Genomic DNA, 16,026 nt, shown 5'->3' with positions numbered 1-16,026 from the left:
AGCACTGACAAATAAGTTTTCTTTCATAAATTTTTAAAACACCAGAGTAACATTTACACATTTTTTTTGTTGCTAAAAAACAGGAATTTTAAAATTAGCCTTAGATTTTGTGGAGCATCTGCCATACAAGTCCCTGTGAATGAGCTGTTACTATAGAAACAATAAGAATGATCAGATTAATAAAATCTAGATGTAATTTACTATGCAGCCAGAACTACTGCCAGAGCTGCTGTTATAGAAGGTGAATCAATATCTTCTGACCAGTCAGATTTGAGAATTAAAAGCACTGTGGTACAGTGAATATTAATGAACATTTTGGGTCTCATAACCATGAAGGGGCAATGAGTAGTCTCTGTAAAAACAGGCTGAGGTGAAAGAGAATCTCTGCAAGAGTTCATAAATAGATAAGTAACAAACTGTGTATAAATCATTCCAGATGTGCCCCATGTAAACAAATTACTTCCTGTTAACACTTACATTATAACAAACAATCATTCCCTCACTTTCTCTTAGGAAAAAAATGCAACTTGTCATGTTAGACACTCAGGGAAGATAAAATAATTCCTGAAAATGAAAGTAACTGAATACTAATAACAAAACTGAATGCTAATCTTTCAAAACTCAGGCGACATCTAGTGGTTTATACAAAAGCATGCATGAATCATAAGAATAACTAACATTTACATTAATTGCTGAATAATAAGACCTCACCAGTAACTTTTCAGTATTTCATTCATTTTAGTTAAGACATTAATAAAGATATGCATGTAAAGCACTGTGTTTGAATGATTACTGCATCTGTTTCTTTGTGCTTTGTGCTATAGATGATAAAATGCTTTATAAAGATATAAAGGTCAGTTCAGTTTGCCTGGCCAGGCAATGCAGATCCAGTGAAAGTTAAGATTAACACTCCATGGACAACACTCTGAAACCTGCTTCACCTGAAATGTACTTAAGCCCAGTATAAAACAATATTTATGCCGCCTAATAATAGATAACAACAATCTCCCACTGAGAATAACTTAAACACATTGTCTGGTGCACAATACAAGGAAGTTGGAATGCGGCCCTGCTAGCTGTTGCACTTCTGTCATGCTCCTAATGGGCTTTACTCACTGTGAAACACACTGTCTGTTATACAAATTGTCTACTAAAAATTTAGCAGGATAAAACTGAGCATGTACTGCATAACGGAGGATTGCATTAATACATAAACATTAATTGCATTAATTATTTAATTGCATTAATACATAAAGATATTTCTCATGTGTGGGTGATAATCTAAACACTGTAAAGAATCAGTGGAGAGAAAGTGCTGAAAGCAAGGACTGTACCTACACATAGGAAATGTCTTTATGGGCCAATTTTCATCCTGCTATGATAATAGAACAGCAAGACTCATTGTTGATGCTGATATTTCCTCATTGATCAGGTTCAGGATGATCAGAATGATACTGTATACTCTTAAAATGTTATTATTCTCATTTGACACAAAGGACATAAACCAAGCATGCTGCAGTCAGTAAATCCCTCAATGACGCAATGAAATGAGACCCTGGAGACTTATGTGTTACTAAGCCTGAAGAACGACCAGCCACTCCAGTGGGAACAGGTCTGCTGTTTCTCAGAGGATTTTCACTTAGGGACTTTAGTGTCACTACCAGCATGAAAAATTGAGATGGAATGACAAGGCATTTTAGTGCACCAACGCCCTTGGTGTTTTTGTTGTGTTGTAATTTTAAAAAACAAAAGAATGCATTAGAAAATTATTATAAATCTAAACACAAATAAATAAATTGATCTTGTTTGTTTAATTAATATCAATAATTCTGTTGTATAGGTAATATATATAGCAGGGGATCTCAAACCTTTTGCATTAAGGGACACCTTTAACTGTAGAAGAAATTCAACAGACCACTCAGGACAGTGTTATGAACATAATCCCACTGTTAGGGTCATTATGTAAATTAAATGTGTACAATAATAATTTGATTATTTATTGGAGCTTTTTATTCCTGAACTTTCAACTAACAGATCACATTAAGTCCAAGGGACATTACTTATAGGCCTACTTGTTTTTGAGTTATTGAAGTTTTAAAAAAACTGTGCTTCATGGAGCACTGCGGGACTGCTGCTGTATTGTATAGTTCAATGTATGTAGTTTAGTCATTATTAACTGAATCAGTAATGTATACTACTTTATAAAACTTTATAATGTATTTCTAAACATATTTATAAATATTTTGAATATTTGCTTTTTTCTACCCTTATAGAACCGTCACATAATTTTCACATGTGAATCACATGAAACACTTCTCATTTCTTTTTTTTTTTTTTTTTTTTTTTTTTCCATGTAGTTGTCTTTAGTGCTTTTCCTTATTTTCACATTCTGGTCATGTGATTTTATTTTGCTCAAGTGGTCACATGATGTCACATGGATTTAAGTGTTTATCAGGGCACAAGATGGGCCCTGAAATGCACTTTCACGTGTTTTTCACATGTGATCACTTGTCACTCACATAATCACATGTGAAAAACATATGACCATGTGGTGATCTGTGATTTTTAATAAGTGTGGAGTTGTAAAATGGTGTCAGTAAATTAATTTCTTCGTAAGGCCACATTATGGAGGGCATGGTGGCTTTGTGGTTTGTGGTACTGCTGCCTCGTGCCTGTGGGGTTGGGGGCTCAACTCCTGCCTCCGCTCTGTGTGCACAGTTTGCATCTTCTCCCCGTGCTTAAGGGTTTCCTCGGGGTAATCTGGTTTCCTCCCCCAGTCCAGAGACATGCATTGTAGGCTAATTGACATTTCTAAATTGTCTGTAGTGTGTGTGTGTGTGTGTGTGTGTGTGTGTGTGTGTGATGGGCCGTCACCCTGTCCAGGGTGTCCCCTGGGACAGACTCCGGGCTCCCCCATGACCCTCTATAGGATAAGCAGTACAGAGAATGGATGGATAAGTCCACAGTGTCCACATATACAGGCTAATATGGTCATCTCTGGCTTATTTGTGGCCTTCTCTCTCTCTCTCTCTTTTCTTTGCTATTAAAAGAATAGCTAATTTTGAATATCATGGAATGAGTTGGGTTTAATGTGAAGCCCTTGCTGGCAGTGATCAGAGAGAAGTGTCAAGTGGTGGATGGATGGAGGGGTGGGTGAGGTGAAGAGGGGTGTGAGGTTAGGTGCAGCGGCTCTGCCACACATCCGGGTGTCGCTCCTGTTCAGAGCGCAAACTCGCTCCAGGCTGCGGCGAGGAGCTGCTGCTGCTGCTGCGTTTCCGCGACGCTCAGTGAGAGGAGGACACACACACACACACACAGAGACATAGAGAGAGAGAGAGAGAGAGAGAGAGAGAGACACCCCGATCCAGCTGGATTACCAACACCGAAATGGAAAAGGAGTAACATTCAGCTGTATAAAAATCCTATTTTTGTACAATGTGTGTTGCTGTGTATTAACTCCGGCATGGACGACATGGAGGACGGATTAATAATAACAACACCAGCAGCAGCAGCAGCAGCACTGCCTGACACGCGAGCCGCAGCTCCGGCCAAACTATAGGAGAGTGAGTGGCCGCATATCCCTCTGTTTATTCGGCGATATTTCTCCGTTCATGTCTTCGTCTCAAACCTGCGTCTCTGACTGACTGGAGGAAGCATGAAGAAGTTTAATATCAGAAAGGTGTTGGACGGCTTGACTGCGGTTTCCTCCTCCTCCTCTTCCTCATCCGCATCAGCTCAGCCGGGGAACAGGGAAAACGACCTGATTCAGGAGACCCTGCAGTCCGAGCATTTTCAGCTCTGCAAGGTGGGCGCTTTGTTGGGCTTTAATTCCGGAGGCTCGCGATGCCTAGCAGGCTAACATGAGCAGTATTAGCCCCTTAGGAGCCCCGCATGCTAGCGCAATGCTAACCAGCCCCGCAACTGCTTCCGCCAGCCCTGAGCTGAACATTACATATACAATATGCGCCTACGTGGCAAACAAAACCTTGTTTATCGTATTCCTGTTTATTCATTTTCATCATTATATATACACAGCGCTGTATACATTGACAGTATGGTGCGGGTGTTACCAAAATGAAAGCTTCTGCAATGTTTTCTCACTAATGTTCTGGGGGAAAAAAAAAAAAAAACTTTCAAAACTCGCACTAGATAGATAATATTAAATTATTGGCTACGCTGTCAGGTTTTTGTAATCATTTATCTGAGAGTTTGTGTAGCTGAACTGATTATAATCAGCTGAAGTGCAGGTGACTGACTGCGGTCATGTGATCCCATCAGCTTAGCTTGCTTAGTATTATTACATTTGCAAGTTAACGTTATATTTCTGAATAAATTATTTAAAACAGATAAAGCGTTGGTGGCTTGCTGTCAGTAAAATTGCTGTTAGCTAGGAAGCATGCTAACACTGTAGACCTGGCTTCCTTTACTACTGGAGTCATTCATCTGAATCTGCCAGGACCTAGCTAGCTTAGTTAGCTGTAGTATTTGCTAGCTAGTTAGCTCCTGTTGCGTGCTTTTTTAAAAAAAATACATTGTAGTAAATTAAATTAAATATAGTCAAACAGTTTATTTCTTTATTAAATGTCCAAAAAGAGGCTCAAATTGCCAAAGCAGGATTTCTTTGCTAGTTTGTGTGTGACACGGTGTTGAAACTGTGTTAGTTGTAAATGTTAGCTGGCGGGTGGCAGGTCTTTTACCTGACAGCTGTCAAACCAGCCTTTAATGCTGACATTTTCTTCATGTTTGTTCAGATATACTTCTACATAAGTGTCAATTTTGTTTTGAGTTTTGTGCTTATAACTTATTTCTTTGACAAGCACACCAGATTCGTTAGCTAGGTTGGGTACCTCCAGGAGGTTAATGAATTTATTATTATATTTTAAGACATGGTGTGGCTTTCACTTTCAACTACTATTGATAAAGTAATTTCATTTAGGATTTACTTTTATTTAGCTCTAAAATTATAAGCCTAATTGACCGGTGACTTGACACTAATGTGTTTCCTGTAGGTTGTTGTTCATTACTTTAAAGCACAATTACTTAACCATTACATTACTTAACCAGTAATAATGTCAACATGAATCTTATGGCAAACTTTATGAGACTAGGGAGAAACTAACTGGTGGAAAGTTCAGGAATTTCTCTAATGGCTCCAGTAAATAAAGATGGTGGTAAATACAATGGATATAAAAGTCTACACACTCCTGTTAAAATGGTGGGTTTTTGTGAAGTAAAAGAATGACACTAAGATAAATCATGTCAGATCTTTTCTCACCTTTAAAGTGCAAATGCAGAATATACAAATAAAGTAAAAACAATCAGAAACTTTTATAAGGAAAAAAGAAAAGTAAAAACCGACAATAACCTAGTTGCATAATTGTGCACATCTCTGAACTAATACTTTGTTGAAGCAACTTTTGATTATATTACACCACTCACTTACTCTTTTTGAGTAAGAGTCTATCAGGGTGACACATCTTGACTTGGCAAAATTTTCTCACTCTTTCTTGCAAAAACATTCTAGATCCGTCAAATTGTGAGGGCATCTCCTGTACACAACCCGTTTCAGGTCACTCCACAGTATTTTAGTTGGATTCAGGTCTGGGCTCTGGCTAGGCCATTCAGAAACATTGATCTTCTTTTGGTTAAGTTATTCCTTTGTTGATTTGCATGTATGCTTTGGGTCACTGTTGTACTGAAAAGTGAAATCCCTTTTCATCTTCAGCTTACTAGCAGATGCCTGAATGTTTTGCATTAAAATCTGCACTGAATTTTCTATCCACGTCGATAAAAGCAGCCCTAAAGCATGATGCTGCCACCACCATGCTTCACTGTGTTTATGGTGTTCTTTTTATTTATTTATTTATTTTATTTATTTATTTTTGCGCCAAACATTCCTTTTGGAATTGGTCTCTTCAGACCATAACACATTTTACCACATGGTTTGGGGTGATTTAGTTGTGCTTGGATATTTTTGTGAGAAAGGGCTTTCACCCTACCCCACAGCCCAGACATATGAAGAATACGAGAAATTGTTGTCACATGCAGAGAGTAATCAGTACTTGTCAGATATTCGCAGCTTATATATATGCAGCTTCTTTAATGATGCTGTAGGTCTCTTGGCAGCCTCCCTGGTAAGTTTTTGTCTTGTCCTTTTGTGAATTTTGGAGGGACATCCTGTTCTTGGTAATGTCACTGTAGTGCTCCATTTTCTTCAGTTGTTGATGATGGCCTTCATACTGTTCCACGGTACATCTAATGTTTTGGAAATTTTTTGTACCCCTCTCCTGATCGATACCTTTCGACTGTACAGGCTTTGTCAGCTCTTTGCAGACCATGGCTTCAGAAGTCAGATGAAATAGCTGATCTTTATTTGGGGTTAATCAGAATAATTTCACTGACGACAGCTGTATGATAATTACTTTTGAACATGAGACTGAATGTGATTGGTTCATTCTGAACACAGCCACATCCCCAATTATAGAAGGGTGCACACACTTATACAACCAGGTTATTGTAACTATTTATTTTTCCCTAAAATGTTTGTTTGTTTTTCACTTAATTTTTATATGTTGTAATTTCATATTGAGGGTGGGAAAAGTTCTGACATGATTTATCTTGGTTTCATTTTTTTCATCACAAAATCTTGCCATTTATACAGGAGTGTGTAGACTTTTTATATCCACTGTATATACCTAATGCGCCAAATATTTGAATGATTAGATCATACTCCTAAGTGTGTTATGCGAATTTCAAACAACTCTGTTTTATTGTAACACAGAGTTACAGTTTACACTTTGACAAATCTGCTAGCTCTGTTTGGATATGCGGGAGTGCATATTAGTGATAAGAAATTCACTAGCTTGCAATTTCCTAAAAGTGCTTTATTGGTTTCAATCCCCATATTTAAAAATTTATTTGAGGAAAATTTTTTTTCTGTTGTTTAGGTTCATACATACTTATACAAGGGACAGACCCTTTAAGAATTCTTTTTAGAGCTGGCAAATGCAAGTAAACAATATTTTCTGTATCTGTGTTTGTTTTCCCTGTGTATTTTTGTCCCTGTTTTTTTTTCCAGTTCCAGTTTGATTTGCCAGTTTGTTGTGTTTCTGCTATTTATATGATGGAATAATAAATCATATTCAGAGTGGGTAACAGACAGTGTTAAGTCTTCTTAATGTCTATGGCTTTATATGTATATTAAGAGTTCCCTTAATATGAATGAAAAATGGACATGTGGTTTAATATGATTTTTTGTTTGTTTCACAGACAGTACGACATGGCTTTCCTTATCAACCCTCAGCCATGGCTTTTGACCCTGTGCAAAAAATACTGGCAATTGGGACACAGACTGGAGCATTAAGACTGTATCCTTCCATAAAAAAGGACAGTATTGTCCCCTGTAGGTTTTATATAGAGATTAGTGTCTGTATGTTAACAGTAGAGTTGTGATTGTTTCTGTATTACAGGGTCTAATGTGAAAGATTAGTTTTCCCTTTGTCCCCTCGTGGTCTTAGTTAACTTGGTGATTTAGTTAACTTACTAAGGTGACTTAGTATGTTCATTTCTGATGTTTCTTGATCTCTGTAGAAAATTAGCAGTTGCTCTATCTGAACTAAACCAGCCTCCAAGACATGTAGTGTCATATGATGTACTGTCCATATTGTTATGTTAATTAAGGAATATATAATATCCATCTAGGCTAATAAATCAGTAAGCATAAACGATTTTCAGGATTCCTTAGACACCGAATCCTCACCTCAAAGCGAAAATATAGGCCTCTGAGTAAGAGCTTGATTTTCCTCCTGTGTTTTGTTTGTTGAATTTTTTGCAGTGTGATTTCAGTGTCATGTTTTGTTGGCAGCTGACTGTGAATTTCTGGAAGAGCTCCTGGAAGTTTCTGGACATAATGATATCTGTGCTGTGGCATGAGCCTCTCTGTTGCCATATGCTGCAGAGCTGGTCTCCTCATCACTTCTGCTCACTCTGTGCCAGGATGCCACCTCACACGTGCTGGAATCATCACTGGTCCTGCTGGGCACGTCTGCTAGACCATGTGACTCACACAGGAAAGCTGTCCTAGGATGCCGCTCTATCTCAAGTTTGTGGGTTTGTTTTGTCACTTACTTTAGGTGCATACATGGCTACATCACGACAAATTGCAATTCAGATCCACACAGCTAAGTGTTGTTCTGATGGAGGTTTGTTTAAGTTGAGAGCGGTGTTACTAGCCAAGGCTGCTGTGGATGTATTATTGGGATGTCTTTGCTTTGTGGTTGTGGCAGTTGTTCTGTTGGGAACTCAAAATCCACCCAACTATTTGAGCGGTCAATGTTACCGCAGGCTGTTGAGGAGTATTAAGTTCAGACACCCAGCTAGTGCCCGGGGCTGATGGACTTGCTGTCATTCAGATGATTGAACCATTTATCAAAATACTGAAGGTATTGATTTGCTTTATTCCCCAAACATTGGAAACCACAGCCCCAGGATACTTCTAAGGCAAAAACAAATAATTAACATGATATCTTGCCTGTTTTTATACCTTAATGTGGCTTATATTTTGTCCTTTTTGTTCCTGGATCCGTAGGTGAAAATCATTCTGGCATTCTTGTTCACCTGATTAATACTAGTTTCTTAAGCAGTTTATGATACGTGATATAAAACTGCTGTCATAAAGCAGTAGCAATCCTTCTCTCTCATTCTTGGAATTGATCAAATGTTTGGGTATAATAGTTTTGTCTGAAAGTCAGTTCACTGGCACAAAACTAACACCTATCATATAAAAACCTTTGACCAAAAGTTTTCTCACGTATCACCACCCATATAGCACCACTGAACCCTTTCTTTCACCAAAAGAGGAAGCATTCAGGAATTGAGAAAGTACTTCTCTTTGATGCTATCTGCAAACTTCTTGCTTAAAACTGTTGCGTTCTGTAGACACTGAGCTGATTGCATGATAAATGTACATGTGATTATGGTTTCCTGGGCCTGAATACCCCCCCAACACCGTGAACCTTTTAGGTTGGTTCATAACCCATTACATTTACCTCTTCCCCTTCTTGTTTTCTTGTGCACTATGGCATTTACAATCTTCCTTTGGTAGAGAAGTTATTGTAAACAGTATGTGTGTTGTGGTGCTTAATTAACACAACAAATTAATATGTCTGGGTAATCAGTGTTAAGAACCTGCACCATCTGCAGATACAATTATAACAATTAGAAATGCTTGATTTAACCACATGGGGTATGATGGGAAGGGGTGATTATCTGCACTGGTCAAATGTATAGCTAGTGGTATAGTGAGAAATGGAGTGAAATCTGAGAGAAATGTAGTTTTCAGCAGGAAGAAAAGATGATCATATAATGTAGTGGGATTTTAATAAGCTGAAGTAAATCAAATGTTTTCTGACATGGCACAGAGGACTTTGCGTTTTCCTGTTTCTTGGTAACATGACAAGCTGCATATTTTGGTCTAATTTCAGGAGAGGAAAAAAAGGCTGTTTATAACTGCTATGATAGTTCCTGTTATCATTCATATGATGGCTTATGGGCATTCTGAAACTTTAAATCTGCAGTTAAAATGATGTTGATCATTAAGAAATAAAAATGTGTAATTTGTTGTCAGATTGCTGTGGTATAAGATGAATGAAATACTTTGTGATGTGCGGTTATAGGAAAATAATCAGAGTGGTAATTTTCCTATAACAGTATGCCCCATCATGTTTTATTCCTTACACCAGATGTTATATACTTTCAGCATTGAGCACATACACATGATTTTTGATTGATCTGCTGAATTTGTCTGAACTTCATTGAGTTGCTTCACATGTGGAATCTAAGGCATCTGTTTGATTGCACTAATGCTAATCTTGTCTTGCACAGATCTTATCTTTAATTTGCCACCGAGAACTGCACTAACGGGCCTATCCGGATAGAACAAGAGTTAGCAATAGTTTGATTGGATTTAGTTTCACTTCACAGCTTATCAGTTATTTGTGGTTGTGAATGCATATGCAGGAGAGCCGTGAATTTTGCAAGCTGTTTTTTTTTTCACTCTCTAGATTGCAAGTGGTATTTTGTGTTGAGTGTTAGCTTGTATAGACGACATAAAGGCTGGCTGTATAATACACACAGGTTGGGTCAGTACTGTGTGATTTTGCATGGAAGGCTTCAAATAGCAATATGCAAAATTCTCGATGGAAAGAAAACGTGTAGTTTTTATCGCAGTATGTATGTTTCAGGTAAGTAGAGACAGATGGCTAATTGATTTCTCTGCACTGTGCAAACATCAGAGCTCTGAAAAATGCATGTACGTGGGTGTTGATGGCTTCCTCTTACCACATTAAAGCTCTGTGTGGTTTTGACACTTCAAGTTTTTACCCAGAAGCATGTAAGCATTTTATTTCAGCTTATCAAGCAAGACTTTTCCACAAACTTTGACTGTAGATATTCGTAACCATCTCGCCCTGATTGCTCTCTCAAGGTTGTCTTCTATCTGTTTTGTCCCTTCAGAGTTAGTTGGTTCACGTAGCTTGTTGACAGCACTCAGTGAGGACAGATGTCAGCACTAGTGGGAAATGCTGACAGTCATGGCCTTTATACCGGCGCTGCTTGTAGACACTCGTGGCCTGCTGTTTTAGTCACATGACAGCACCCTTATCAGATTGCGAGGTCGTTTGTTTAGCACCGGAAGCTGCTGCTGCATGATATGCGTCACCTGTTGTGGCTGCACAATAATATGATGTCTATATGATGGGTAGCTTAAGCTTTGAGCACATACAGCAGATAGAGTGGAAGGGAATCTCGATATCCGAGGTCATGCCTCAGTAGACGTCTACGCCACTCACTTTCATATATCTGTTGTACATCATTTATACATCTCGGTGTCCTTTGGGACTGAGAGCTTGTGTTAGATCTAAAGTCAGATCTGTCATTGTTCAGTGTTAAGCTGTGCTAGTTGATCCACAGTAAGCTCTTATGTCCGCAGTAGAAGTGATCCACAGTGAGCTTCTTGTGTTCAGGGCCTGACCCTGTGAAACACACAGCACTGGGCTCTGCTCCAGTACGAAATGCAGAGGAACAGCAGCTCTGTCAGATGCATTGACTTATGAATAAATAATGCTGTCACGGCCTGCCGATCTTTATTTATACTATCCCACTGTTCTTTATCTAGTCCGAGTGCTAAGTGTGATGATGCTAAGCTTGCTTTGTAAAAGAAGAGCCTCACTCCTTTTCCAGTGCATGTGAAAAGAAGGTGATACAGGGTGAGAGGAGAGAGCAGGACGCTCTCCACCTGCCTGCCAGATTATGATTGCATAAATTTAATCACGAAGAGCCCTTATCCACTGCCATGCTAAATATTTCCATAACCAAATGCAGTGATCATCTTCCAGGTCCAAACATGAATTATTAAGCTGTCATGAGAGACATAAACACGTATTTGCTGCTCTGTCTCTTTCTTTCTGTCTACCTCTCAAGTGCACTTGTACCTGGATGTGTGCTCTTGTTTGTCAAGCTTCTGCTCACCTACTCAGAAACAGATTTTCCTCTTATCTACAAATAAAGGCTTGAAATAATCCAAATTATCTGCCAAGCTTGAAATGTCTTGAAAATGTGTAGTCTTTTATCTTAGATTTATTTTTAATAATCTCATAATGAAAAGTGTTAAATAAATCTGACTATATTCAAGGTATTTTCATTTGCTAAGCTAGATTTGCTTTCACAGTGTGTTGATATTGTGATTGTAATAGGTAAAGCTTAGTATGATTACGCTTTACCCCATTAAAGTGCTAAAGCTGTTCAGTTATACTGCATGCATGCATTTTTTTTAGACATTTCCTGTTTATACTGTCTATCCTTTAAGGCTTGATCCTTTCAAATGTGCCAGAACTCCAGGTTTCCTAAAATAACAAACTTTTTTCGGAACATGCACTCACAGCTAAGATGGAGGAAGGGCCTCGCCTTGATTTGTATTGTGCTTTACAGTAAAGTGATTAACAGGGAGCACGTCCTGCAGAAGAATGCAGAATATCTTGTTTATAGATATAATCACCTGTGGAACTGTTCCTTTTTTTTTCTAGCTCATTTGTTTCATTTGGGTTGTACCATCTACAGTATTTCCCATTTGGCCTACACATCAATCTTCATTTGTCTAAATATCAGCCCTGCGTATGCTGTCTTTTCTGAGTGCTTCAGTAACAGGGAAGCACAGGGTGGCTGCTGCATGCCGCTGCTCAGCGTGGCTGGCTGTGTGTGGGCTGCATGCCTGTAGAGTGGCACTGAATGAGAGCATTTATAGCACAGTGTTGCAGTGGTTGCTGCAAACACTGACACGGCTTAAGCCTGTCCTCTGGGACTTTGTAATCCTTTTAGCAGCATCAGTGGACGAGATCCTCAGTGATGGTACTGACAGACTCCTGGGAGCAGGTCCTTTTTATTGCTGAAGTTATGGAGATTACTGATTTTATTTGTCAGCACGATGCCAATCCATGCCACATTACAGATCAATTATGCATAGTGATATACGATATTGTTATATTACTGTCCTAAAGTGATCATTCAATGAATTTTCTTTTGTTTCACTGATTTAACCTTGACTAAGCTGAGCACAGCTTTGGCCGTGCCGGTGTAGAGTGTTACTGCCAGCATGAGAGTGGCTCGGCTGTCATCCAGCTGCAGTTTCTCATCAATGAGGTAAGCTTCTCTCTGTGCTCTGCACACACAGTTCCAGCTCTAGGTCTTGGTAGGTTTCCACTTTATGCCTGAATGTGACAAAAAAAAAAGAAATGCAAGCAATCTTCTTTTCTGTTATGTGAGGATTGATGTACATTTCAATTATCCTGTCGCTTGTTCTACACTGATTATCTGTGTGGCCTTTTCTACAGGGGGCGCTGGTGAGTGGTTTGGCTGATGACAGCATTCATTTATGGAATCTGAGGCAAAAAATCCCAGCTATTCTCCACTCCCTTAAATTCACCAGGGAGAGGTAAGTTGTAGTTAGTCCTGGCTTAAAAAAAACACCTAAATGATTTTCATGCAGTTGGTCGCACAGACATTAATGTACTAGGGGTTCGATTAAATTCAGCTTGTTTGCTACCGAGATGTCTTTGATTTTGAAACTGACAGTGATGCCGGGGATTTCCAAATTTCCGAATCAGCATAGGAGTCAGGCTACTTAGGAAGGAAGTGGATTAATCCAAGAATGCAGACAGGGAGAGAAAGGCAGTCATACTGTAGCATTTCAGTACGTCTCTTGTGGTTGCCTCGACCTCCGGCACTTGTTCATTTACTATTTAGACAGTTTTATATAGAACACTGTATACCGTCGTGGTGTCGTTTTCAGCCAACACGTACTAGTGAGTGCTTTAATAAAATATAGTCTCCCACAGTTGCACACGTAACGTAAACAAATTACCTACTGACCTGAATCAGAAGTGATTTTCTGCATTAAACAAGTATTTGCTGACTTTACTGCTCATTAAACAACATTTTTTAATTTACATTTATACATGACGTTGGACACACTGCTATACATCCTCACAAGTAAATTTCCAGCTGAAAGAAATCACTGTGTACTGCGTTACATTAGTTCAGAAGTACTGTACACTGTGTACACTGAATTTGCAGTGCATTATGGGTAATACAGTGAACTATCCAGGAAAAAGTTGTAGATTTGGACAACTATAAAATGGCTGCATAGTAAGTAGAAGAAGCCTTTGTTACATATACATTACAGCAAAGTGAAATTCTTTTCTTCGCATATCCCAGCTTTTTAGGAAGCTGGGTTCAGAGCGCAGTGTCAGCCATGATACAGCGCCTCTGGAGCAGGGAGAGGGTTAAGGGCCTTGCTCAAGGGCCCAACAGTGGCAGCTTGGCAGTGCTGGGGCTTGAACCCCTGACCTTCTGATCAGTAATGCAGAGCACTTAACCTGAGACATGGCTTGCCTGTTTGCATCCACTTTTTCTCTATTCCTTTTTGTGATATGTAAATAATTGTGAATGCACAGGAGACTAATTGAATAAACCTCTTCCTTAAATGCTTTCTCTAGAACTTACAACTATAGATTTCTCAAAAAGATTTGGCATTAGTATTTTAATACAGGAATGCATTAATATGAGAGCAGTAAACTGTATCGTCAGTTAGATCAATCGTACTCCAGCAAGGCTTACATCATCACAGCTTGCTGAAGTTGCAGTCTGAAAGAACTGACACATTATATTTATAATACTGGCGAGCACGGCGTCTTCCTGGCCTCTCCATTTGTTCTGTGTGAGCTGTGCTATGTAACAGTGAAGTCAAAGCGAGCTTATTTCAGTGGCACTCAGTCGTGTAGAAGTGGTATTGTGAAACACTGACACTGTGGCTGATTATGTGCATCTGAATTCTAAGTCAGCTGTTACGGTACAGAGAAGTATAGGCCATACTTCTGAACAACCACAGAAATAAGAATTTTGTATTCAGATATGCAGTACCAGAACATAAAGCTTGTTAAGGTGTGCTGTATAGTTTTTTCTGCAGTAAAAAAAATTGTTACATATTTATAATCTGAATATCTTGATTTGCTTGGTTCAATAAGATATACACTATATGGCCAAAAGTATGTGGACGCCTGACCATCACACCCATATGTGCTTTTTTGAACATCCCATTTCAGACTTACCACTGCTTTACTGTTATAATAACCAAAAAGGCTTTCCAATAGATTTTAGAACGTGGCTGTGGGGATTTGTGCTCATTCAGCCACAAGAGCATTAATGAGGTCAGGCACTGATGTCCAGCGAGGAGGGGTGCAGTCAGCATTTCAGTTCATCCCAAAGGTGTTCAGTGTGGTTGAGATCAGGGCTCTGTGCAGGACACTCCAGTTCTTCCTCTCCATCCTTGGCAAACCATGTCTTCATGGACCTCACTTAGTGCAAAGGGGCATTTTCATGCTGGAGCATGTTTGGGCCCTTTTACTTTCAGTGAAGGGGAATTGTAATACTACAGCTATAGAACAGCTATTGTAACCATAAAATGTTAACCATGAAATGTGTACTCATATTTGATAACATGTAATCCTCAATGTTGTAGATGTATGGAACCGGTATAGTGCACAAGGTGACACGGAGGCCTGAAAGTAATCTTTATGACCTTATATAGGCATCAGTATCCTGCTAAGTGGGGAGAGCAGGAACAAGCTGTAAATTCTTGTGAAAAACTGGATGTGGACGTTTTTGTTTGTGTAAATGTATAAGCATGGCCCTCTGAAGAGTTGGGGAGCTTTCTCTGCAGAGAATCGCTCGGCTTTATTTTTTGAAAGAATAAAGTCTATGGCCTGGACCCTCTGCTCTCCGGAGTGATCTTTGATCTTCAGCACTGGCTACAACACAGCATACAAAGACATTCTATACAAATGCGTGCTTCCAATTTTGTGGCACCAGTTTAGGGAAGAACCACATATGGGTGTGATGGTGAGGTGTCCAGAAACTTTTAGCCATACAGAGTATCAGTGTTAAAAATAACCACAAATACACAGTCAACTGTTGACACCCATGGTAAAAAAAAAAAAAAAAAGGTTATGAAAAATGTCTGTGGTTAATTAGCTTGATCTCACCCTGAAAATATGAGAGAGATCTAACCTATTATTTAAGAAAATAAAAATTAACAAAAACATTTAAAAAAAATATTTTTTAACAAAACTATGTCACAATTATTGGTAACCTCTCTTTGCCAGTAGTACCGAGTGTTTTCCTATAATGCTTGGTGAGATTGGAGAATATGAGTAAATCTAATATTCTTATTTTTAAACCACACCCACCTTGAGTTTTTTTTTTTTTTTTTTTTTTTTTTTTTTTTTTTTTTTTTTTTTAAAGTGACATTTGATAGTTGGTTGGCATGGAGATCTTATTTGATTGTAGATTGGTCTTGGTCACCCTAACATGCTGCTAATCTTCTGCAAATCTCCAACCACTACCCTTATAATCTTATTACAGCTCCAGTTGTATTAAACTTCTTAATTATTGCTCTATAGTTTTGGAAAAAATGAA

The 16,026-nt window shown here is 38.7% G+C and overlaps 1 protein-coding gene across 6 annotated transcripts in view; it reads left to right on the top strand.

Moving 5' to 3' along the window:
• The first annotated feature begins 3,163 nt into the window (after positions 1 to 3,163).
• The window catches only part of stxbp5b (syntaxin binding protein 5b (tomosyn)), a 33,548-nt gene continuing 20,685 nt past the window's right edge, over positions 3,164 to 16,026 (top strand). The window contains exons 1-4 of one of the 6 annotated variants that reach the window (XM_053237440.1): positions 3,164 to 3,805; positions 7,270 to 7,367; positions 12,612 to 12,693; positions 12,885 to 12,985. In XM_053237440.1, the coding sequence (XP_053093415.1) occupies positions 3,656 to 3,805; positions 7,270 to 7,367; positions 12,612 to 12,693; positions 12,885 to 12,985 (431 nt within the window). In that variant the 5' untranslated portion in view covers positions 3,164 to 3,655. The remainder of the gene's footprint in view (positions 3,806 to 7,269; positions 7,368 to 12,611; positions 12,694 to 12,884; positions 12,986 to 16,026) is intronic. The other 5 variants (XM_026933997.3, XM_026933998.3, XM_026933999.3 and 2 more) reach the window with 5 other exon arrangements.

This window comes from Pangasianodon hypophthalmus, chromosome 10, assembly GCF_027358585.1.
Source record: "Pangasianodon hypophthalmus isolate fPanHyp1 chromosome 10, fPanHyp1.pri, whole genome shotgun sequence".
NCBI lineage: Eukaryota > Metazoa > Chordata > Actinopteri > Siluriformes > Pangasiidae > Pangasianodon > Pangasianodon hypophthalmus.
Note: the sequence above shows the minus strand (reverse complement) of the source record. Positions and strands in the feature narration are given on the sequence as shown.